The sequence below is a fragment of the Orcinus orca genome, chromosome 9, assembly GCF_937001465.1.
Source record: "Orcinus orca chromosome 9, mOrcOrc1.1, whole genome shotgun sequence".
NCBI lineage: Eukaryota > Metazoa > Chordata > Mammalia > Artiodactyla > Delphinidae > Orcinus > Orcinus orca.
The window spans coordinates 23,871,467-23,897,657 of NC_064567.1; the positions used below are offsets into that span (position 1 = coordinate 23,871,467).

Below are 26,191 nucleotides of genomic sequence, written 5' to 3' on the forward strand. Positions count from 1 at the left end.
CGTGGCAGAGCAGTCCTCCTGGGTTCCCTTACCCTGCAGCTCTGTACCCAGGCACCCCTTCCCAACAACGTCTTTTGCTTTGTTGGCAAAAATAAATAAATAAATAAAATTTCAAATCCAGTTCTCTTTTGACTACAGTGCCATAAACTACAGGTAACAGACTATTAAAGAGGCATTCTACTAGGGAGCGCTCATATACTTCTCTAACCTTATTCTGTTAAATGCCTTTCAACCTCCTGCTTTAGTCTAACCAGTCAAGCATGGCAGTCACCCACCTCAATTCCTCTGGCTGGGCCATTTGTTTGGCACTTATCTTTTACTGCTGCAGATTATTATCTTCCCTTGTGTACGTATCTTGTCTTCCTAGCCAGATCGTATTCCCTATTGGTCCAAAAAGAGCCACACACTTAGTGGGCACTTAATAAGTATTTATTGGCTAGCTGATTGATTGCACTCTCAGAGATCCCAGGAGGTTCTGTGGGTGGTTGGATGCAAACAAAGTAATAACTGACTGAATCATAGAATTTGAGCAAAAAGAGTCCGGAGAGATACACTAATCCAAAACCCTCCATATATAGATGAAGACAGACCCAGAGAGAAACCCTGAAAATTGTTAAATGAGTTGTCTAAAGAAACCCAGACTGACACCATCACAATGGGCATCTGATAGCCTTCTGATTCTCAGCCTATTTCCCTTTATTATGCTGCTGTCCTTTTAAAATTCTATAAAATAGCAATAAATATATTGTGCACATGAATTATTCAAGACACTCTTAATACATTAAAAATTTATCAACACATTAAAAATAAACCATCCACATCATATAATAAATTTCATCACTCTAATACTCATAATCCCAGCCACAATATACATTAAACATTTAATTATAATAATCTGCTTGCCTTCTGGGGATTCAGAGGACGTTTTTTCCTTCTCTATGTTCCAACACAAGGTATAAATGCTGATTGTAGGCAGAAGCATGTTTTCTTCATCCCTTTTCTCTGCTCCTCTTTCTTTTGAGAAACTAACATTTTACAGAACAGCAGTGTGAGGTGAACACCTCCCTCAACCTCTCTCCCTCAGTAATGGCGGAGTAATGAACTGACAGTCTGTAGAGTCCCCTACCATCACCCTGACTCCTGAATCAAGTCACTGACCTATGAGAGCTCCTGCTACGCAAGCTCACCATAGTCATTCCGTACTTCTGTGCATAATATGGTCTTTACATATGTGTCTGAAAGCCAAATTAGTCACATGTTAAAACACTGGCTGTAAGAGGCAATTACCTTCCCCCTTTCCAAGTGAAGAATAACAGCTGGTTTAGGAATATCTATGAACATATTAAAGTGTGGAACATGTGAAAGGTAAATTTCTAAAAGTCAAGAAAATATGTATCTGTTTTTACAAAGATACTACTATATTCACATACAGGGATTAGAGGTGATTATAACCAACCTTCTAAAAAAAGACATTCACAGTGTGGCAGAGTTAATTCTACAAAGGAGAGCCTAATTATCACATCTAATATCAACACTTTAATAGGGAAAAAATCCTCATCTAAGTTATAAAGAATGAGTGAAGAGACCGAATAACACAATAACAGATGAATATGGTAAAACAGAAATGTTAAGAAAGATGTTTATCCAGTTCTCCTTCATCCAACAAAAGACAGAAGTTACACACAGCATTTATATTTATTCTTCAATAGTGAAAGCCATTTAATGTTTCCCACACTTCCTCTCTCCATAGAGAGCAATTATGAGCTCGTTTCATAAAGAACTCACGGCACAGAGCCGTGATTCAGGGCAGAGGATCTGGGTTCTTACTCCAGTGCTCTGGCCATTTAAACTCTTGCTAAGGAGCTACGCCTGCACCAGTTTCCGTATCTATAAAATGAGCGCGTAGATCTAAACGTTCTACAAAATACGTTCCAGCTCTGATACATTCTAATGTAATTTTTAAAGGGAGCTAGGATTTACTGATCAATAGTCTTACATATCTTTATATAGCACTAGCTTATAATATTCAAGGCCAACTAGATTACATAACACTTCAGTAACTATTAAACAGATCTTAGGGTTTATACACATTTCTGGTTGTGGTTGGTGGAGCACTGTGGCCACGGGTACAATTTCTTCCAGTCCTTCCACTGGGGGCTGTGAGTGCCCTCTCCTCTCTGCACACACTATGGTGGTAAATGCTGGGATTCCAGGCTGCTGGGCAAACTTAAGAGGATTCTTCAACTCTTTGATGCCCACCATGTCTTTAAGATTTAATGTATTACCCAAATGCTATGGAATATAAAAAAGAGGAGGGAATGATGAACAAATAAGAAATATACAGTATATTTTCTACCAGTGAAACTAAAGTCCAGCGGGTTCTTTACTGTCTAGTACCTTCTACTTTGGCTAAGAACTTTTATCAACAGCAAGAAACCGACAGACCTCATTAGTAGAAATGTGTTCAAAGAACTGATTCTAGAATCGACACTTAACAGCAATTTATCATGTTTCTTGTATCTCTGAGGCTCACTAGGTTATGGAGAGCTGGAATCCTACTTCTGCATCTTATCACTGAAAACAGGGAAAAATCAGAGAATCATCTTGACATTTACATGGTTCGCCAAGTACTACTTTGGCCTATCAAGTTTATACCTGAGAAATGTAAGTAGCAGCAATGTGTCAATAAAACAATTATGAGATGTCTGAGTAGTCTTTCTGAGCTTAACAACATACAAAAGACTATAGATTACTGAAGAGTAAGTATTAACAGGAAAAGTGGACCTCATTATGATAGGATAAAAAAATCACAAAGACTTCATTCGTTATGATCATGGAGTTCAGAGCTGAAAAGATCTTAGTGTTTTACTCCAATTCCCTCATCTTACAGGTGGCTAATCTGAGACCCAGAGACAAAATATCATTTAGTGACTGAACTGAACTAGAACTCAGGTCTCAAGTCATAAAACAGGCTCCCTTCCACCAAGTCAGCCCACCTCCAGTTTCCATATACAGAATGGAAAAGCTACTGATACATGCAGCAACTCAGAGGGACCCCAAAATTACAGACGGAAAACAGCTTAGTGTTTGTCACTGATGGTGGGAGGGGAAAGGCTTAGGAGGGGGTAGCACAAAAGAGGTCTTTGCGATGGCTGAAGAGCTGTCAGTCTTGATTGTGGTGGTGGTTATATGGATCTACACACATGATAAAATGGCACAGACCTATACACACACTGTTCCAATGTCAAATTTCCTGGCTTTGATATTGTTCTATAATTGTGTAAGACATAACCACTGGCGTGTGGGGGAGGGTAAAAGGTACATGGGATGGACCCTTGTTTGAATCTATGATCACTTCAAAACCAAGTTTTAAAAAGTTAAAAAAAAATGTCAATAAGAGAGGAAGGCACCAAAGATTGGAAACACCATTCTCAACTAGAATAATAATTCTCAGCCAGAATAATCCTTTTAAGATTAAAGTCCACATATCTCACCATCACTCCTCTGCTCAAAACTCTTCAGTGTCTCCTGTCTCATTCAAAGTCAAAGCCAAATACTTGCAATGGCCCACAAGAACCTATATGGTCTGCTTCCATGCCCCCACCCCGCCCTCCCACCTTCCTGGATTATCTACTGGGAATTAAAAGGCAAGATATTTGTGACCTAGTATACAAGGTGCTGTGAACCTTGTAATTAAGCAAGCACAGGGTCCTGAGGAAGGACATACACAGATGCTGAACTGGGGTCTCGGTTTGGCTGGGTCCCAAAGGTAAAGTTTCACTAAGAAGTCAAGAGCTAAAGGGTGAGTGGGAGCTGGCTAGGAAAATCTATGTTCCAGGCACACAGAGCAAACTTACTTCAAGAATGGTGTGTTTTTGCTTTTATTTATTATTTATTTTTATTATTATTATTTTTTAACAGAAATGGATGAGAGCCAGGGAACATTAAATATAAACATGGAGAGGTAAGCAAGGGTCAGCTCATGGGTTTGTGTTAATCCTAAAGGCTGTGGGATGATTAATGAAGACTTTAAGCAGGAGAACAATCAGACTCGTTTCAGAAAGCAAATTTCAACAGTAGTGTGCAAAATGGATCAGAAGAGATTCAGACTAGAAACAGTAAGGCCAGTAGGAAGATGGACAGCATAAACCAGGCAGTGAGGAGAAAAAGGCTGAAATGAACCTGAGATCTACCCGTAGGTAATCAGGAGTGGAGAGACAGGTGATAAAGATGACATTTTGATTTGTGGAATAAAAGGCTAAGTAAAAGGTGGCACCATCAATCAAGATGTGATCATTTGAGTAAAGAAACAGCTTTTCAAGGGGAGACCATGAGCTCCGTTTCAGCCATACTGAGCTTCAGTAACTAAGTGGAGATGTTCATCCAGTCAAAAGCTGGATATATTGGTGGAGAGTCTGATAGGAAGAACCAGAGACACAGATTTCAGGTAAATCAGCAGCATCTACCTGCAAACTGAAGCCAGGGGATGCATGAGACCACTTGGGAGGGTGAGCAGAGGGAAGAAGCTTAGGAAGCACAAATATTTAAGGAGCACTCAAAGTAGACGGAAGACAAGTATTCAGAGTCGTAGAAGGAAATTCAGTCAAGTATGGTGTACTGAAAAGAAGAAAAAGAAGTCCAAAAAAGATTGTGATGTTTTAAATACCGCAGAGAGATCAAATAAAAGGATTGAATAGTGTCCCTGAGGGAGGCACTGGTCTAGGTAGGCTCAGTTTCAATGATGTGGAGTAGCCAAAGCCAGATGGTGAAGAATGCAGAGCAAATGGACACAGAATTAAAATTGCTTTTAACTCTTAATTAACTTGGCCAGGAAGAGAAGACAAGAATAGGAAAAGCAGATATGGTAAGGGAAGACTAAAGGGAAAATTTTAAAAATTGTTTTTAAAAGGGCGGTGGGGAGAGCTGATGGCACAAAATCCTCAGGAGGCCAAAAGCAACAGAATTCAGGGCGCGTAGGTAGAAAAATTAGTTCGGAAAGAAAGAGGGTGAAATCTTCCAGAGATGGGAAAGGAGGAGGTAAGAAAGCAAGCAGGAGGAAGACAAGTTTGGGGCTGAGAGACTATTAAAGGCATTTTCCTGATAAGCCCGTATTTTATCCAGAAAATAGGAGATGAGATTGTCTGCTGACAGTGAGGGGCAAGAGAACGGGGTAGGGGGCTTAACTGAAGATGGTTGTGAAAATCTAAAATAGCTGTTCATAGTGAAATAACAGCATGAAGACAGAACTTATGCAAAATTAATCCAGCCGCATTATGCAGGAAGAAATGGAGAGCAGAAAACCTGCAGTTAGAAAAGGCATCTTTTTTCTTTTTAACATCTTTATTGGAGTATAATTGCTTTACAGTGGTGTGTTAGTTTCTGCTTTATAACAAAGTGAATCAGCTATACGTACACATATATCCCCTCCCACCCTCCCTACCCCACCCCTCTAGGTGGTCACAAAGCACCGAGCTGATCTCCCTGTGCTATGCGGCTGCTTCCCACTAGCTATCTATTTTCCATTTGGTAGTATATATAAGTCCATGCCACTCTCTCACTTCGCCCCCTAGAAGGCTAATGAGTTAATATAGATCCGAGTTGCTGATTGCACAGAGCAGAGCAATAGCAACAAGAGACATAGGAAAGGACTGATGAGGGAATTCTTTAACAATAAACAACTAAATCTTCACCTAATCACTGAACTGCTTTCTCTCAAGACCCCAAGGGTCACCAAGGCAGGATCAAACATCCTTAATTTCAGCTCCTGGTGGGAACTAAAGCTATGGATGGCTGGTCCCTGGCTGGTCCCTGACTATTAGACTTCCCAGTCCAAAATGGTTGTACTCCTTCTTGAACAAAAACCAACGTACTGACCCATTAAACCTGAATGACCATGCCTGTTTAAAGCACATCTGGAACTACATCCTGTATGAGCGATGATCAACTCTGATTTCAAGCTACACAGTTTGAAAGCCAGTTTTAAAAATCAGCATTATTAGGACATACAAATGGAAATGAGAAGCAGGTATGTGGTAAGTTGGGAGTAGGAATAAGCAATGAGAAATAAAAAGTTGATAATCATCAGCATAGAGAGGACAGGTGAAGCTATGAATTAACAAAATACTGAAGAGAAATCATTTACAGCCAAAAAATAGCAGGATCAAGATACTCTTAGGCAATATGAAGCCAAAGGGCTTAATTAAACCTTTTTTGTTTCAAGTATTATATCAAGGCAAGGTGTGGCACTTAGAGCGCTTGGCATCTCATCTCTGAAGTTCAATTCTAAAGACTGATGAACAATGTTTCTGCTATCTGTACGGCATCTTTTCTCTGAAGAAGTATACGACATAGGTAAATGTGTCTGAAAGCATTACTAAACTGCTTCCAATACTGATCTTCCCAAATTAACCACATGGAAAGAAACCACCTCAAATTCTTTATGTTATGGAAAGAAGCAAAGAGGTATGGCCAAGAATATGTAAACTGTAGAGAATTCAGGAAAACGGCACAGGTGCAGATGTGCTCAGAGGGACACACCAATGCAATCACCAGTAGTGTTTCTCTCTCAAAGAAATTCCTGCCTGACTGCTGATCTGGGTGCGAGCTAATTTCCCCCCGGGTGAAAACTGCTGTTGAGAGGCAGAACTCTCTACCATCTGTTACTGAGAATTAGCATAATGACAGATTATCTAATCCCTTACATTTAACAGTTACAAGGGGTGCTCTTACAACGCCAGTTTGGTCACATCCTCATTCACGTGGCCTATCCCCACCCCATAAAAATTGGTCCTCCCAGCCTGCTGGTGATGAATCTGGTCTGGATTTTACCCCCAATCTTGCCTAAGAGTCCAGGTGCTTTGCCATGAGAAGCTGTGCTAACCCATTTTATTCAGGAATGGGAATGCAGCTGTTATTCCAGATGCATCTGAAAAGAAAGAGAAACTGTCTCCAGGAGACCAGCAAAACTCCTCACGCCAGGCAGTGCCTTCCTTCATGACGAGACCAGGTTGAAAATTTCAACTGAGACAAGGCAAAGGTTAAGTCAGTGCTGATCTGGTGAATGTGACAGAAAGGAGAAAGACATAAGAAATCAAGAAATTAAGTGGAAATCAAGAAAGTAAAAGACGGCTGTTTTCCCGGTTCAAGTGTGCCAGATAGCGAGACTTAGGTAGCATTTAAAGAATGAGAAGCGGACATCCGGAAAAACAAGGACACGCTTATAGGATCAAATAACCAGGAGTAGATGGATGGCTGCTTGGGGTACCCAACGCAGGAAGAGAACTGTCCTGTCACCAGTGACCGGCAAAGCAACAGTTCAATTAGAAAGAAGTGAAAACACAAGAGATTGTATTGAAAACAGTTTTCAAATACAGCCATTTCCACATAATCTGAGTCTTGGTAAGGGTCAAGAGAAAACATTACAAGAAAATGTACTTGCATTTAATGTGATACCAGGTGTGCTTTTATTTTTTTTGGCGGGGGTGGACGGGTGTTTCTTCATCATAACTTTTTGGATATAAGTGAAATCAAATATTTATTTATAACATTAATCTAGAAGTGTTGTTTTGATTAAAACCCTACCCACTCTTTTTCTCCAACTATGCTCTGCATGAGGGTATTTAACACTAGAATGTACGTTATCGTTAGAGACAGTTTTGAGGTAGTTCTCTCTCATCCGTCTTAAACTTTTTAGACATGCTCTATGCCCTCACAAATTCTTTCCTTAAGTCACAAGGATGCATCTTCATAATACTCAGGTGGCTGGGTTTAGTACTTGATCTAGAGGTATCTATTCATATCTCCACAGCTTCTAGAACAGGGGATGCAAACTCATTGCCTCTCTTTATAATTAAAGTTGCATTGGAACACAGCCACACCCAATTGTTTGCATGTTGTCTGGAGGCCTTAGCATTACAAAGGTAGAGTTGAATAGTTCCAACACAGACCACATGGCTCTCAAAGCTGAAATACTAGTATCTAGTACTTTATAGAAAAAGTTTGCTTCTCCTGCCTTAGAGCACTGCTTTTTAAAGTGACCTTTAAGAGGTCAATTCCTGTGACACTCAGCTCTCACAATTAGGGGGTCATATTCACTGTAATAATTGCTTCACTCATGTTAAAAAAAAAAAAAAACCAAAAAATCCAACTGGCTCCTTTTTAATAATGCTGCCATGTGACCTTCATGCAGTTATAGCAGGCTAACTGATGTGCTCCAAATAAACTGAGGAAGCACTTTGTAATAATACAAGAGTCTCTGTGAAGATGCCAAGTATTAGGTGACATCCTTTCCCCTGAGAAGTAATTTTGCGGGGGGAGGAGAAAAGAACCTGGCATCTATTCATGGTACTAACAGTCTGGCCACAAGATTCCATCGTAAATAAACTAGCCCGTCTCTTCCAAAGAGCACTCACAATGCTTCCATTAAGAGTGAGGAAAGCAACCAACACGGGCACCTCTGCTTTCAACAGCAGCAGGAGGTAAGGAGAGAAGCGGCAGGGATCTGGACTTGCTGTGCAAGGTTACCTCACGAAGCTGTTGTAAGGAAAAGAAGTAAATAAATGATGATACTGAGATTGTGCCGGTACACAGTGAGCACTACACCTTTTGGTGTTCACCCTTGTTGCTGCTCCCATTAACACCGGCCTAGTTTGGTCACTCTTCCTGGACTCAGACATGTTGTTTATAAAATGAGGGAGGTGGACTAGCTCGTCTTGAACCCTAGACAGTCCTACAAAATTCTAGGACTTTACTAGAAGAAAAAAGGTTCAAAGGAAAGATGTTAAAGGTACGTGTACAAGGGAAGCATCTTTGAGGAAACAGCTGAAAAGGTGAGCCTCACTTCACAAGGCCAGAGACCTGTCCAGTAGATGAAGCCATCCATGCAGGCTCCTGCTTCGAACCTGGCTGTCCTGGGAGGAGGGCACCCTGGGCTGATGAAGTTGATGAGCTCCCCTCTTTGGAGGCAGCACATGGCCTGGGAGAGCGCCCACCCAGCTGCAGCCTCTGCATCACATGCGCCGCTGCAGCGGCAAGATTCATGGCTTCCGCAACAGGCCAGTGTTATCCAATATGCATGAAATCAAAGTTTTCATCATTTTCAATGGTCAACGGCCAGTGGGTGTTAAATCCCAGAATACCAGGGTTAACAAAGGAGTCATTAAAAACCTAGCATTAAATCACTGCTGTAGCCAATGGCGAGAGTGATGTCTGTAATACATTACAAGGCTGATTAGAAAGAAACAAGTTCCAATTTAGAAATGAATTACCGGATTTTTTAAAAAACTGGTTGGATAGGTATCACAACAATTTTGTTATCACAGGGGAATGAGAGGGGGTGACATACAAGTTATGTCATGGGTGGTAAATTATCATCTAAAATCACAGGGAACAGAAATCAGAGGTGAATAACTTCCTAAAGACATAATGAGGGGGCTTCCCTGGTGGCGCAGTGGTTGAGAGTCCGCCTGCCGTTGCAGGGGACATGGGTTCGTGCCCCGGTCCGGGAAGATCCCACATGCCGCGGAGCGGCTGGGCCCGTGAGCCATGGCCGCTGAGCCTGTGCGTCCGGAGCCTGTGCTCCGCAACGGGAGAGGCCACAACAGTGAGAGGCCCGCGTACCGCAAAAAAAAAAAAAAAAAAAAAAAGACATAATGAGGGAGAAGAGAATCCTGACACTCTGGCCAGATTTTACCTCCTGTCTTTTTAGTTTTTATGTGTGGGCGGGGCTGGGGGGAGTTCTGAGCTGCAAAGCCGTTATTATTATACTTTGTGCCCTAGAAACAAGTTTACTCTAGAGCAGTTTTAGAACAATCAGTCTGCTTACAGTCCCACTACCCCTGCCAGACTCTAAATAAACTCATTCTTCAGCTCATCCTTCTTGGAGCTGCCATAAAAAAATATACCTTCCAGAAAAAGATGACTCAGCTATTAAAATGGAAGGTAAACTGTGGAGAGGGCTGCATAGGGAGAGGAGGGGAAATGAGTGCTGACCCTAATGAACTGTCTTCTAAGCTACAATGAACACTGTGTTATTGCTGAACATAATCTAGCAATGTGAAAACAGTCTAATGGTCTAAAGATGAAAAACACAGAACGGGCACAAGTGGGCAAGGTATGACCTACCTATATGCTCCAATTTTCCTGAGTTTCCAGATGGGAAAAACAGCCTCCAGCGACTCCTATTTACTTTTTTATGGATCTATCCTGGGACAGTTCATTTACAATAAAAACACATGTCACCAAGGTCTACTCAAGCTCAGGCTGAAAGAATCCCTTTACAGGCAATGATTCTCAACCACACCCTCTCAAACACAAAGCTCAACAATGCAGAACAAGGTATGGAAAACAGTTCCAATTCAAACTATCCAATCCAAAATAGGAATACTTCTAGTTATTGACTACTCCTCCTCTGCCAACCAAACCCACTCTAAAAACAAGACTGACATCTCCCCCTGAAAACAAGTCTTGCAAGGTTCTCAAAGACCAGACTCAAACTTTTGTGTGTTATAATCAAGGGCAATATTCAAAATATTCAAATATTTAACATTATAGTACTGGCTAGTTTGTTATACATGTGAACACCAGCTGAACACAAGCCCTGCTTATAAATAGAAAGGTGTGAAGGAAAACAGCCAGGGTCATAAATGGGGTTAGACCTAGAAGAGCATCAACACAAAACAGCAAATCACTTGAGGATATTAGTCTGGATTAAAGGCTGCCAAATAATTATGCCTCGGTCACCTAAGTATACATTATTAATTTCAGATACATCAGTCTTATCTGATACACCTACAACTTATCTGAGAGTAGAGGAGTATGTTGGCTTTGGAAACTCCTGTTTCCTCTAGCCTTCCTTTCCTAGTGCTTGTTAATACTGGCAGCACATTAGAATCACCATTCAAAATACCCGTTCCAGGCCAATAATACCAGAATCTCTAGGGGGTAAAGATCAGTATTTTTAAAACAACAAATATCAGTACCTAGATTTAAAATATGGGGCACCATTATATTTTTAAGAGCCCCAAGTGGTTCTATAATGTAGTTTTGTGGAAAACTGCCTAGACAACTAATATAGGCTTCTTTTCAAGAATTCAAGGGGCCAAGAATGAAGAAATGCAACTTCAGGGCCCCAGAATCATACATGTGTCAAACAATCTAGCATTCCGCAAAGAACAAGAACCTAAGAATTGTGGGTAGGGAGCACACCAAACTTTGGAACCGGTTCAGGAACAGCAAATGCATTTCTATTGGCTCTATCTAGGTTGCAGGAAGATAAGCAATCGGCTGTGGGAGCCACCAGGGAGAAGATTCCTCATGTCTGTCTCCTCAGAACAGAGCTGCCAGTTGCAATGCTGCATTTTCTAGGCAGCTGTGATGACAAGAGGCCCCTCCAAAATGTTGGCACCACTTGGGGAGGGGGAGTTCTCTGCCTCTCAGGGGAATAAGGGACAAATAAGCAAACACGTGGCCATTATGACAAAACCAGGCCTACGTACCCAGTTTATTATTAGCCTGACATTAAACACCACTTAAAAACAAAACAAAACCACCCGCCCACACAAACACGCACCCAAGACAGAAAATTACATAATGGCATCTGGAATGATTGGCTCTGACAGTGCAAGGAGAACCAGCCAAATCATAGAGGTCCGGTAAAGACCAAAATGGAGACGGGGTAGCCCCGGAAAGCCTTTTTCAAATCCTCTATGGTTGGACTTCCCTGGTGGTGCAGTGGTTAAGAATCTGCCTGCCAACGCAGGGGACACGGGTTCGAGCCCTGGTCCTGGAAGATCCCACGTGCCATGGAGCAACTAAGCCTCTGCACCACAACTACTGAGCCTGCGCTCTAGAGCCCGCGAGTCACAACTACTGAACCGTGTGCCACAACTACTGAAGCCCACGCGCCTAGAGCCCATGCTCCGCAGCAAGCGAAGCCACCGCAATGAGAAGCCCACGCACAGCCCCCGCTCGCTGCAACTAGAGAAAGCCCGCACGCAGCAATGAACACCCAATGCAGCCAAAAATAAAATTAAAAATTAAAAAAAAAAGATGCATTAGAAAATGGTATTAAAAAAATCCTCTATGGTTTTTGCAGGTGCTGATATACATGAAAAATGCTTTGTCCTTGTTTAGAGGAAGGCATTCAAAATAATACTCTAGATTCTGGAAGGCCATCATTCTGCTCTGCAAAATACCAAGCCACTGTTACCTGAAAAAATAACTATCTTCTTCTACATAAGTTAGAAGAAAATTGTTTTGGCACAGGTTGCTTCTTAGGGTGGATGCTCAAAAGAAGTTCTCTCAGATGGGTCAGCAAGGAAAAACAGGCCCAGTAAGAATTCTACTAACTGCTCCGTTATGGTTTATGGTCCATAACCCAGCCAGCTGGCACCACGGAAACAGGCGAGTCGTGTTTTGTTTCCCAGAATTCATGAGCAACTGGACCAAGCCCAACGTCAGTATGGATAAGGTCTAGAATGTGGGAGCAGCTTTAGACTTCCACCGCATAAACAAAGTATACAACTGCAGCGGGTAAAAGCTCTAGAAGTGAGTCTCCACTCATAAAACAAAGTCAAAACAAAAATGCTTCCTGGTAGTCAACGTTTGCCTAAGAATTAGAAGACACACTGTTTTTTAACTGAACAATTCGCAGCTCTAGTAGAAGCAACAAATGAACCCAGCAATACAATAAGCGTTTTGCGATTTCCTATTCTCCCCTTCCCTTGGGGGGAACGGGGGGTTATTTTGGTTTCCAACTTTGAAATACAGTAAGCAACTACAGAGCCTCGGTGGTGAACCGTCACTCAAATGGTCTGATCTCCCCATAGCCACAGCCTGTGCTAAGTGACAAACGAAGGAAAACAGTTTCAAAGCCAGGTTTCTGAGAAAGTGGTGACAAGAAAAAATGATTTACACAGGTGCTTCTTACTTTAGAGGAAAAGGTGATTTTGCAGTCAATGTCAAGATGATTTTTGTTTTGGGAGGAGGCGGGATAGAACTGCAATATAATTAATTCCCCTTGTTGCTGACCTGATACGTGATGGTCTATAAATCAGTTTTAACACAACAGAAGCTCACATTAAGGCAATAGTTTGTTGAATCACAGCTGTCACGTAAACAGATGTATCAGAAAGCCAAAAGGCTCCATGTAAAACCCACACTGGAAACTTGATAAAAGGCAGTCCCAAGTTTCCTTTGGCCCCTATGAAGCTCATGCCATTAAACATCTCTAAATTCTATGCTGCATGCTGACTTCCAAGGTCCAAATATCTGTTAAATCCCTCCATGTTCCACTTGCTGTGAACACAACGATGGCACAAAACTTCACAAAGGCATCACAGCAGAGAGGGTCAGTCTAAAAGATCCACAGAAAGGGAATTCCCTGGCGGTCTAGTGGTTAGGACTCTGCACTTTCACTGCCATGGGCCCAGGTTCAATCTCTGGTTGGGGAACTAAGGTCCCACGACGCGGCAAAGAAGAAAACAAAAAAAATTCAGAGAATCTGACTTTCAGTAAGACTTTTAAGGTAGGGGCAGAGAATAGCAGCATTTCCTAAAACACTTAAGTCAGTAGCCCTCTGCCTTTTAAACACCTAATATATACAGGTAGGAAGTAAATAGGTAGCTAAATATGTGTACACAACAAGTATACCCAGGGAGACTGCTTGCTAGCACACCTCTTGGTTTGAAAGATACTATTCAATAAATTGCTTTTACTAAGGAATAAATATTGTCCCTACTCAATGGTCAATGTGTGTTAAACTCCTTGAAACATTAAAAATTACTCATGAATATCTAACTTCTTTTACGGGAGTACTTATCAGTCATTACTGTCTTAGGTGAACAGAGTATACCTTCGATGCTTAGAGGAAAAATGATGTGATTCGGTGGCAAGTGAAAAAATGAGAAAAGAGAAATCCAAAACTAAAGTGTCTGCCATGGAACAATAAGAACTGACTAGTACAACAACATCTAACCATAATCCCATGGGGTGATTTGTTGTTTAACTAACCTTTGAGCAGGTACTACATACTAGGCATTTTCTACATCTTATTCAAGCTCATCTGTGAGGTAGCAACGTTATCAGTAGATGGGCTTGGCGGGGGGGGACTGTGAAGAATAAGAGGGTGGAATATAAAAACATTCAAGAAGAATCCTTAAAAAAGGAAAAAGTTGAGTGAAAAGAAATGGCCAGAGATGTAGGAGAGGTGACAAAGGACAAAAGAGACCCCTAGGTCTGAAATTAGGCCAATGACCAATTTAGAGGCCAGGCTTAGGACTCATTTAACTACTTGACTATTATGGCTTAGTCACTGTGCTAGACATTTTAAATGCACTGGCACATTTAATCCTCACGACAGCCCTCGGAGTGTAGTATTATCGTATCGAACTCACATAAGAAAAAAACTAAGGCCCAAGATTGCACAGCTATCAAGGCATAGAGCCGAGGTTTAATCTCAAGTGTGCTTACCTCCAAAGCCTACTTGAAGAAAATATCCACAGAATCTTCAGATCCAACAATAACTAGTCTTCATCTCAACATTATGACAAATGGTCAAAGTTTTCCTGTTTGTAAATTAAATTCTTAAAAAATAACCAGCACTCAAAAGGCATACCCTTCAAACAACGGTTATGTTAGCATGATTACATAATGGCTGATTCCCCCTATTTTCTAAACTTTTGAAAATGATACTACAATTTTTATCACTTTAAAATATCACTCAATATGAACTGGAGCAAATCCCTGTGAAGCAGCATCACCACTGGGAGACAGAAAAATCTATAAAACTCCATTCCTGCTTCCCTAACCACTGTGTACTGTGCTGGCCACAGGAACTGTAAAGAGAAAGGGGCTGAGATATGGCATTAAAAGACACAATTTGTGCTTACTGGTAATCATGTCAAATGTCCCCTCTCCTTATCACATCAATTGCACTCTCCAAAGGAAGAAATAAAGAATGCTTGAGGGAGGTCAGAATGGCAGACTGAGAACTTATGTCCACATGACATTCTTTACAAGGTCCCACTGAAATGACAGAAAAGACAGATATGCACAAGAATAAAGCCCTAATAGCGCTGGAAAATAAGAAAGTGTGTTAACAGCATATCAGAAAGTTTGCACAAATCCTGAAAGACAGAAAATAGATCGGATCAGATGGGTGGCAAATCAGGGGCGCCTCAAGGGCCTTTATTGACACAAACAAAGCACACGGTGAGTAGGCTTTGGGAACATCATCTGAGCAATTAATCAGGAACAGCATTCAGAAGAGCAGGGCCGGCCAGCCAGCCTCTTCCCCATCCATCCCTGTGATGCCCACAGAGCTGCTAGGAGCAGAGAGTTTTGACCCCTGGTAAAAGAAAAGCCCTAACCAGCAAGCACAGGCATTTCTTCCAGCACGTACTTGTTTGTGTGATCCCAAGCAGTTCACATCCCACAAAATCACCAAAACCCCGAAACAAACAGGGTTATACTCAGTCGTCTTAAACCCTATGGAACTTTCTAGCCTAAGCACCAGCAAAAACGACCCTAATAAAAATGGTGCACAATGAGAAATCTCTAGGGTTCGAGTAGCCTTGAACTCTGGGGCTCTGATTCTTTCTCTTCCATCTAGAGAAGGGACTACAGGGCTTTGTTTTCAATAGAGACCATTTAAAAAAAATTTTTTTTTAATTGAAGTATAGTTTATTTACAATGTTGTGCCATCAATAGAGACCATTTTAATCAAAACAGTCTGATGCATAGTGTAGTCTTCTTCATTAATCCACTGTTTTCATTCTGGAAAAAGTGTCTTCATAGCTTTTGTGACCTCACTGACAGGCTGCTACCGGGCTTAACGTAGCAAAAAGCATAAAGGTTCTTGAAGTCACTAATGTAGTCATGACTTACGTGAAAGGAAATTCCTACTATAGACTCCTCCACTTTACACTTAGATTTTTCTTATTTAAGTCTTTATACCTTGCTAAAGTTCTCCCTTTAAATGTAAGAAAGTTTATCCCTTACTGTTTTCAATACTTCAATGTATTTGGGAACATCACTTATAAACCAATACGACTTCTACTTTATATCAATGTGTTTCCCCAAATTACCGATGTCACACGAGATAATTCACTTCAAAAAACACACATGTTATAATAGAACAGAGGGCAGGTGATTCTGGTAGATGGATTTTGTGGCCTGAAAGTTAAGCAGAGGCACCGTGTTTAGAGAGAGTAGGCCGAACACATCACAGACCCACCCCACCCCTGGTCGCCCCTCATAGGCCATCCCAGGGAAATACACTAAGGCTCTCTACCAGGTGATGAAAGCCCCCCACGCCTTGACAGTTTTAGTGGGGCCTGAAATTTGCCTGCTTCCTCTATGTTCCAGGTCCACTTTCAGGCACCATATAAGGAAGGCTGCGTCTGATCATTCCTGCTCCCTTATGACTTTTTTATGACAGATGTCTTGGAGAAGCAGACACAGAAAACTGCAGAGGAACAACCATGCCAACTCCAGCCTGGTCCTTTCTTTATAAATATAGGTCAAGCTTCACAAAATGCTTGAGGACTTATGAAAGAAAAAGAACAAAGTAAAGAGCATTTAGTCATGGGGGAAAGCTGGAAGAAGTGCTTAATTTTTAAATAAGATTCTCAGAGATAGAGAAAATATTATATTCATAGACTAAGAAGAGGATGCTATTAAAATAGAGCACTTAAAGAACAGAAAATTTAAATATGAGTGCTGACATTAAAAAGTAAAATGGGTTTAATAGACTAGCATGTAAATTTCATGGGAGCACAAATCATTTCTATTTTAGAACTGCCATATATTCCTGGTGCCTAACCCAGTGCTTAGTACACACCAGGCACTCTCTAAAGACTGGGTATATGAAATAACAAGTAAGTACATGAATAAGTGAGATGAATGAATCAGAGACGGTATGAATGTAAATGAGTCAATATACATGGCTGGCTGGCTAAGCAAGTGGGAAAACAATGAAGACATCTCCTTGAATGTAGGACAAAAATGCAGAGGTGGTCTTAAAAATTTGGAAGAAAAGTTAGATATATGAAGATACAATATTACAAAAGAAAAAGAAAATGATTCAAGAAGTGACAACAAAAAAATCTCTTTCGTGTTCAGTGTTGAAAAGACAATCGAGTATGAAGCAAAAAGGACATCGAAATATTTTGATAAAGTTTCAGAAAACCAACAATTAATGGTAAATTGTAAAAACTCTTCCAGAGCCATAAAAAAAAATGTTACATTTAAAGAAACAGAAATTGGATTTCTCATAAACGTTGTTGAAGCAATAGAACAGTGTCTTCAAAGTTTTCAAGAAAATAATTTTGAAGCCATAATTTTATAATGACACTAATAATCAAGAACATAAGCAAAAAAATTTAGACATTTTCAGAAATTTAGAAACTTTACCACCCAACACATGAGAAAAATCAAGGTTCTTCAACAAATGAGAGGAAAATCCACAAAAAGAATGACTTGAGATATAGTGGCAACTGTACATGAAGAAGTGTAGAAAGGAAGAAGGGATATAGACACACACAATTAATTCAACACTTCTCTGGACATTTAATGACATGGATTTCTTTTATGGTAGGTCTAATCACACTATCATGTTTTTTGGTCCAACAGGAACACTTACACAATTGTAACTGCTAGGGGATGCGGGATAGGTTTAAATATTTAGGAACATCTTGCAAGCAAAGGTTAGAAGACAATGACATTGACAGAGGAGAAAATGAATAAATGCTATAAATCTTGATAAAAGCAAAAAAACTTTTTTAAAAGAATAAGAAAAAAGTGTAAGCATTCTAATTTCCTAATCTTTCAGAGTGGGCAGTACATAGACACTATATAAAGTTAATCAGAAACAGTAACTGAACATTATAAAGTTTACCATTGGTGAAACAAAAATAATGTAAGAAAACTAGGGGCTAAAGGGTAGAAATAATAGTGCAAACACTAAAAAACGAAGAGATACTGTTTAAAGCTAAAAATTTTTAAAATTAGTAGTGTTAATTTATAGGGTTATAAGGATAACCAACCCAAAAAGTGAGAAGCAGTCTCTGTTAGAAGTTAGCATCGGGTCCTCTGCCCGGTGAGGCAGGAGTAAGGTAAGCAAGATTTTAGGTCCCTAAGAGAACATGGAGCAGGATGGGAACCACGGTGAATTGTCAGGACTCACAAAGCTTCACCAACACTGAACGACCCAAGAATGGTAATGTGAAGAGGAAAAGGACAAATGGCTTCAGTGGGTAGTCGCTTGAGCATTTCATTTTGTCTACTGACAGGTTAAGTTACTGACTCATCTAAAAATAAAGATGTAAAAGGGATTATCTCTTATTTTTATTTTAACTTGTTTGAGTGGTAGATTCTCTAAAAGTCCCAGGCAAAATCTGAATAGAAAAGAGCCTTTTAAGGTACTGTTTATATAAAGTCACTTGTGTTTCTTAAAGCCAAAATTTCCATAAGCAAGGTTCTGGGGGCAGCAAAGCCAGTGAATACCCTTAAGGACTCTTGACATCTCAGCGACCAGAGTCGAGAAAGTTCCTGAGAATGAAGTGCAGCCGGGAGAGCCTCCGCACAGGGAAATGCTTAAGACTTTGTTCACGGCTATATTCCCAGTGCCTGGCGCACAGCAGGTGCTCAACAAATATGTGTTGAAGAAACAAACAGATAAATCTATTGTTCTTAGCAGACAAATATAGAAGGAGCAGCTGGTCTCCTGTCTGGGCCCAGTCCCTCACTAAGTTACTTTGAGGGCTCACAGAAATCGGAATAGATAGCATTTCTACTTTTTCCAAACAGGGCCTTTAACTTAAGATGACTTTGAACACACTTATCCATATCTCTAAACATTCCAGAATGTTCCTCCCTTAGGATGAGTTCCCCTTATTTGGAGAAAAGCCTCACTTTCTCCCAGGCTCTCCCTGGTATACTTTGTGAAATTGATAAGGGGGCCTTCCTGAAGATCAGCTCAGTATACACTGTCACCCAATACTTGACATTCTACTCAATTGATACTGAGAAAAAAAAAAAATAGAGAAAAGTGAAAGAAAGAACACACATTGCTCAGTAAAGGATTCTGCTGATTTGTAAGAGCCAAGTGCTCCATTATGAAAAGCTTAATTGAACTTCCATATATAGTGATGAGGGTAATACAATAATTTGAAAGCATCAGGGCTGTACAAAGAAAAAAAGACTCAGCCGCATGAGATTCCCACATAGAGACAGCCACAAGATGTTCAAGACCTAACTGAAACTAAGCAGTGTTCCCACCTGAACCCTTTGCCACAACCAAGTTCCGTCTTATGGTGCTGTATGGGGCCATTCTCTTAAAATGGTCACTGTGCTAAAGCTAGCAGGAGATAGGTGCAGTTATTTAACCATTCTTTCCAAAGTATTCTACGCTAAATGCCACAGATGCTTCCAATGTCTTCAGGATGGTGGACAGGCATAAATAATTCTACTACTCAACACAGCAACCTGTGAGGTTGAGAAAACAACCTACGGTGCTCTTTTTAGAGGTGAAGGTTGGTTAGGAGTTTATGATTTAGGTGTTTGGGGGTGAGGGGAGAGGAGGAATGTTTCTTCTGATGTCTTCTTTTCCCTTAAAAGCAGGAAAAGGTTGGAGGGGGAAACCCACTAAGGTAGATGAAGTGTAAACAACAAATCTGTGCAGAAAAGTGGTGGCTACAACCCAGAGTTTACCTCCTGGCTGAGCCACTGACATTAATACTATGTCAGGTACTGAAAGAGTACCTCTTCAGAATACTGTGGGCCACTTGGTGAGTAAGAACACTAGGACAGAAAATGGGGTTTCAGGAGGTCGCGTTCTTCCTATGTTTAGCTTGGAATTCAGACATTAGTGTGTTTTAAGATTTGACCTGACAGCAAAAGCCTTACAGCTACAGAACTCAAGCCAGAAAAGCTAGGGATGGTATGACACTGCTTCCTACTATGGCTGAGAAAAACTGAACTAGGATTAGAAAAGAATTCTTCTCGAAGAAGGAGAATACCTTAACCTCATGCTCAGTCACTAACAGAAGAGCTGAGGAAGTACGCCTGCAAACTAGAACCAATGAAAATGAAAAAAGGAAAAGAAGTCTGATTCTAGGACTTCCTTGGCAGTCCAGTGGTTAAGACTTTGCCTTCCAATGCAGGGGGTGCGGGTTCGATCCCTGGTCCGCAAGCTAAGATCCCACATGCCTCGCAGCCAAAAAACCCAAAAAAACGTAAAACAGAAGCAATATTGTAACAAATTCAATAACGACTAAAAATGGCCTGCATCAAAAAAAAAAAAAAGAAGTCTGATTCCTTGTAAGTGTAATAGTCTGATTTATATAAAAATAATAAAGACAGGGCTTCCCTGGTGGCGCAGTGGTTGAGAGTCCGCCTGCCGATGCAGGGTACACGGGTTCGTACCCCAGTCTGGGAAGATCCCACATGCCGCGGAGCGGCTAGGCCCGTGAGCCATGGCCGCTGAGCCTGCGCGTCCAGAGCCTGTGCTCCGCAACAGGAGAGGCCACAACAGTGAGAGGTCCGCATACAGCAAAAAAAAAAATAATAATAATAAAGACAAACTATCTATGAAGAAGCCAGAGAGCCGCAAAGGAAGCTCATAAAGATGGCATTGCTCCTGCTAGATGATAACCATTACAACAAAGAGTAGCTAAGATGCTCCAAGCCCAAGAGATCTGCCACAACATCTCTGGTAGTAAGGACCCCACACAGGCATCAAGGTGGACAGCAGTGGCTTTACATGAATGTGGCCGGGAGCAGAGATTAAAACAATGTTTCAAAAATCGCAGTTACAAAACTCCAATCACCTCTCAAAAAACTGACCTTGTGCAGAAATGAGGCATTTCCCAACTGTTCCTATTGCACAGTTTCATCTCTGTGCCATCTTTCACTTTTCCAAAATGGGCCATGTCTATTGTTTCCTATTATTGTGAAATACTTCACATAATGAGAAGGGGGCAAAACCTTAAATGACACTATCTACTGGATATGTGACAATTTTCCAGGGATGGGGGACGGGGTGGTGGTAATTATGAGCGTACACTTGTGAGGCTTGACCCCAAGTCATATTTTTAGGTGGCCCTTTGTAAATGTGAACAAAATTTTTTTTAACACTTTTCTTTGAAAATGTGATATGCAGAAAAGACAGGGGCAATCAGTTAACAGGTAATATGGGTTTGCCAAACTGCAGCTCAAAAGTAATTGGGGGGCTTCCCTGGTGGCACAGTGGTTGAGAGTCTGCCTGCCGATGCAGAGGACACGGGTTCGTGCCCCGGTCCGGGAAGATCCCACATGCCACAGAGCGGCTGGGCCTGTGAGACATGGCGGCTGAGCCTGCGCATCAGGAGCCTGTGCTCCGCAACGGGAGAGGCCACAACAGTGAGAGGCCCGCGTACCGCAAAAAAAAAAAAAAAAAAAAGTAATTGGGAAGTCCAGCACAAGTAAAGGTCACCCCACAAAACTTGCTCCCCAGGAAGGCTCTGGCAATAACGGAAGAATGAGATTTTAATCACTGAAGCTAATTACATAGAAGACTAAATCACAAGAAGAGTTATATAAGTGTCTTAAATACAATACAAAGTAATTAACAGGAAGCGCCATCTTGACAGCTTCCTGTAACAATCCAGGCCTAAAAGGATCAGCTAATTCCCAACCTGGGAGCCAGAGAATGAGAAACAACTCAAAGTTTGATCTTTGTATTTAAACTGTTTTGATTAACAGGTAACAACTCTTGCCAACTCCATAGTGAAGTTAATCAAGAAAAAAATTTTAATCTATTAGAGGAATGATGAACCTCGTTTTCATTGATTCCCCAGAGGGTAAGAGAGGGGGAGTTGAAGACGGTTCCACCAGAGAGGCCTCCCAAAGACCATGTGACTCGACGCAGACCCATACAGCAAGAGAAAACAACAGGAGGATGAGATGGAACCCTGTGGAGGATAGGGATAATTCACACACTTTGGCATGTGAAATACACTGAAAAATCTGCTTTGAAATAATCCTGAAAGAGGCCATCTCATCTGTCTCTTCCTTCTCTTTCCCCTGGAATGAGTAGTTTGAGAAAAGCTATTCGAGAATCGATCTCTTTTTTTTTTTTTTTGCGGTACGCGGGCCTCTCACTGTTGTGGCCTCTCCCGTGTGGAGCACAGGCTCCGACGCGCAGGCTCAGCAGCCATGGCTCACGGGCCCAGCCGCTCCGCGGCATGTGGGATCTTCCCGGGCCGGGGCACGAACCCGTGTCCCCTGCGTGGGCAGGCGGACTCTCAACCATTGCGCCACCAGTGAAGCCCCAGACATAGTTTAGATTGGGTCGTTTAGACACAGTTTAGATAAGATCATTAATTCTGCAGCATCTCTACAAGCTGAACAAAGCCTAAGACCTCTCACGAGAGAGGCAATGAATTACTAGAGCAGCTCTCCTAGCAACCTTTCCTTAACTGACCCACATGTTCTACAATCTCCCCAAAACCCAGAGGCTGATACCAGTTAGTGACTGAGGACCACTCTAACACACCTGTGCACTTCTATCCCAATCTGTTTCTGTCCCCAGATTTATACTGGTCATTTTTATTATGTACTTCACTAAGTTTTATATCAATAATTGAAATATGAGTACCAAAAGAAAGTGTCTTTATGAAACATTGTTTTAAAAGGTTTAATAAGAGGAATGGCTTTTAAATGGCTGCAACATCTGCAAAAATCAGAGCAGGAAAACTATAACAGATGAGGGGGATGTAAATCACAAAGATCTAGGATTCCATAATTAGTGTTTTTAAGTCATCATTCCATAGAGAAAGTTATGCAACTCACAGTGGGTCCTTGCTGCCCATATATCAAAGATTTGGAGATATAAATACCTTTTTGTGTTTAAAATGGAATTAAGGGGTTTCCCTGGTGGCGCAGTGGTTGAGAGTCCGCCTGCCGATGCAGGGGATGCGGGTTCGTGCCGCGGTCCGAGAGGATCCCACATGCCGTGGAGCGGCTGGGCCCGTGAGCCATGGCCACTGAGCCTGCGCATCCGGAGCCTGTGCTCCGCAACGGGAGAGGCCGCAACGGTGAGTGGCCCGCGTACCGCAAAAAAAATAAAAATAAAAATAAAAATAAAAAAATGGAACTAAAACATTTGGGATTAAAAAAATTAAATCCCCTGCTCTAGCCAATGTTTCTGAATAACCATTAAAAGCAGATAGAAGGATTTCGGTATAATTCTAAATATAAGCTGAGTATTTTGGACATTATTATTAATACCTCAACTCTCCTACAGTATTATTTGGAATGATTTAAGTAGAGAAGATTCAAGAAAAAATGAAAACAAAATCAAGGCCATGGGAAAACAAAGAGAAGCCATGAGGAAGACTTGAACATCAGAAGCATGCTACCAGGAAGACTTTCTAGAGATGCCCTATCTTTGGCACTGACCTTCCAATAACCAAATAAACAAGGAAAACTATCAGATACAAGGGGTTTTTTTTTTTGATATTTATCAGATTAAAATAAACCTGTAGCTCAGAAGAAACAGCTGTCCCAGGTAATGAAACATCTAAGTACTCCCAGTTTTATTTCATAAAGGGACACTGTGCGATACAGTAAACAATCACTCACAGGTTTATCGAACTCCTACCAACTGCTGAATACTGAGACTACCGCAGAGAATAAGCAAGACAAAAATCCCTATCTTCAGGGAGCTTACTATCTGGTGAAGTTTGGTCTCAAAAATATTAGTACATCCCCACATTTCTCCCAGTTACCGCCCAGCAGTTTACACATAAAGTCTAGTTTAGTAGAAACAAATCTATGAGGAAACTCAACGCACCCACGGTACCCTGCCAAGCCGGTCTAATCCGAGGTAAATACCTTGGTAAATAATGCAAAAGTAATTACTTACGATCTAATTACAAGAACTGGGAGATAGAAAGGTCAATGTTAACGCCCCATAGAACATTTCCAGAATATCTAATTTTAAGCAGTGTAAATTTATTTTGAAAATATACTTCAATGGTAACCAAATGAAAAAAAGAAAGAATTCTCTCTAATGGGTCATTAGAAAAACGCAAATAGAAGCCAAAATAGAAGCCAAAAATAAAAAGATGTGCATTTTGACAGCAGTGGTGTTGTTTTAACCAGTAAGTAGATAGAAGGAGCAGTTATCGGAGAGGACTCCTTGTATGTGGCAGCGTAAATCTTAATCTAGGGGAATACTAACTTTCCAGCTTTCCACAGGAGGAAGGCATGCATCAAGCTCCTAAGAATTGGTGACAAATTGGTAATAATTGTTGTTGCAAGTCATACAGATGGAAGAATGAGCAAAATATTTCTTAGTTTCCCCCATTACAAAAATATTATCTAATTTCTCAAGAACCTGCTTCTAAAAATAACCTGATGCCTGTGATGATATTAAGGTAATGATATCAAAAGCCTATATTCAGCTCCTCTCGGCAAAAGTGAAGTCTCCGATTGCTGCGTGAACATCAACAACATTAATACCTATAGGAGCCGCAACAGTAGCTAAAAATACCTGTTTCCAAAAGTGACAACACGAATGGGGGCAGGGGGAGCGGGGCGATGGATGGGAGAAGCTCCTGTTTGGCAGGAGAGCTTCTGGAAAGTAAGTTAGCCACCAGATCCTCTTTCTTTCAGGGGCATGCTATAGCTTACAGAGAGGTGTTTCTCCCAATGGGCTTCACTGTACTTTCAACAAAACAATCCTTGTTTTGATGAGAAGCCTATCCTTTTCTTCCCCTCCACCATGCCCTCTTTTAAAAGAAAAGAAAAATACCAGTTTGGTAACAAACACCATTTAAGATTGTGAAATAGAGAAGGAGACAATTAGCATGCTGGTGTCTTTTACACAGGGTAAGAATTGCTCCTGGGGACTGACTGATTGTTTTAGTATTTATTGTGGAAGCACGGCCCAGCAGGCTTCCTACTGCCCCCATCAGATAGCTCCTTGGAAGGCTGTTCCTCAACCGAGCTCCCAAAAGACTTTGGAATGTAACCAGGGTAAGGCCAGCGGAGTAGAAGAGGGAGACCCTGTCATCTACTGATTACATACATCTATACAAAGAAAAGGTCCAATTAACCTCTCTTCTCTTTCTGGCCTACAATTAAACTAATATGCAGAGAATCTTTCTAATTTTGCACAGTACCTAAGGGCCCGACTGACACTCAATAAACGGCATTATTAATAGTAATAATGAGTGCTACATAGTGCCAAGCACACAGAGCCCAATAAGTCTTAAATAATGACAATAATGAAAGTATATGATTAACTAATGAGCGATTATGCAGTACTTTGCAAACGAAGTGCTACACAGGCACATAACAATTATAAGCCACTGAGTTAAGAGTAACAGAAAGCAAATCAGGACAAAGGGAGGAGAGACTTGAATGAGGAGAGAACTCTCAGCTATGGCTGAGTTGCTACCAGCCAGAACACTCACATTCCTCCAATGGTGACAGTGGCACAGGTACGCTCTGAAAAGGCAGGCACCGTCTCTGTGGCTGGGCTGGCCGGTCTAATGTAGTCCACAGTCACGTTGACCTGAAAATAAAGAATCAAGGTAGACCACTGTAAAGTAATTACACTCCAATAAAGATGTTAAAAAAAAAAGCATCAAGGTAGTTAAGGCTGAGAATTTGCAACACAGCTCACTAGCAGCCCCCTGTGCCAGCACAACTGTGAAAGCTGACCTCACTCACAGTATGACTTTGTGGGTCTAAGATTTTAAAAAACAACCGAAAGAGAGCTGAACCACACATGGGGAGAAAATATCTGCAAAAAGCCATCTCTAATAGAGGACTGTAATCCAAAATATAGGAAGAACTCTTAAATCCCGACCATAAGAAAATGAAAAACCCAATTTTAAAGTGGGCAAAAGACCTGGATATCTTACCAAGGAAGACATACAGATGACAAGCATATGGAAAAGATGTTCCACACGTGTCACTGGGGAAATGCAAACTGAAACAACTATGAGCTACCACGACGCATCTATTAGAATAGCCAAAATCCAAAACACTGACCACAGATGCAGGTGAGGATAGGGAACAAAAGGAATTCTCGTTCAGTTACTGGGAATACAACACAGTACAGCCACTCTGAGAGATGGTTTTGGATAGAACAAACTTTTACCATACATCCCGACAGTAAAAAACTTGAGTCCACACAAAA

General features: G+C 41.2%; 1 protein-coding gene across 1 annotated transcript in view; it reads right to left on the reverse strand.

Moving 5' to 3' along the window:
- SND1 (staphylococcal nuclease and tudor domain containing 1) overlaps positions 1-26,191 on the reverse strand; it is a 418,878-nt gene that overhangs the window by 196,144 nt on the left and 196,543 nt on the right. Inside the window, exon 12 of the mRNA XM_004265475.3 lies at positions 25,461-25,561. Coding sequence (XP_004265523.1) covers positions 25,461-25,561 — 101 coding nt within the window. The remainder of the gene's footprint in view (positions 1-25,460; positions 25,562-26,191) is intronic.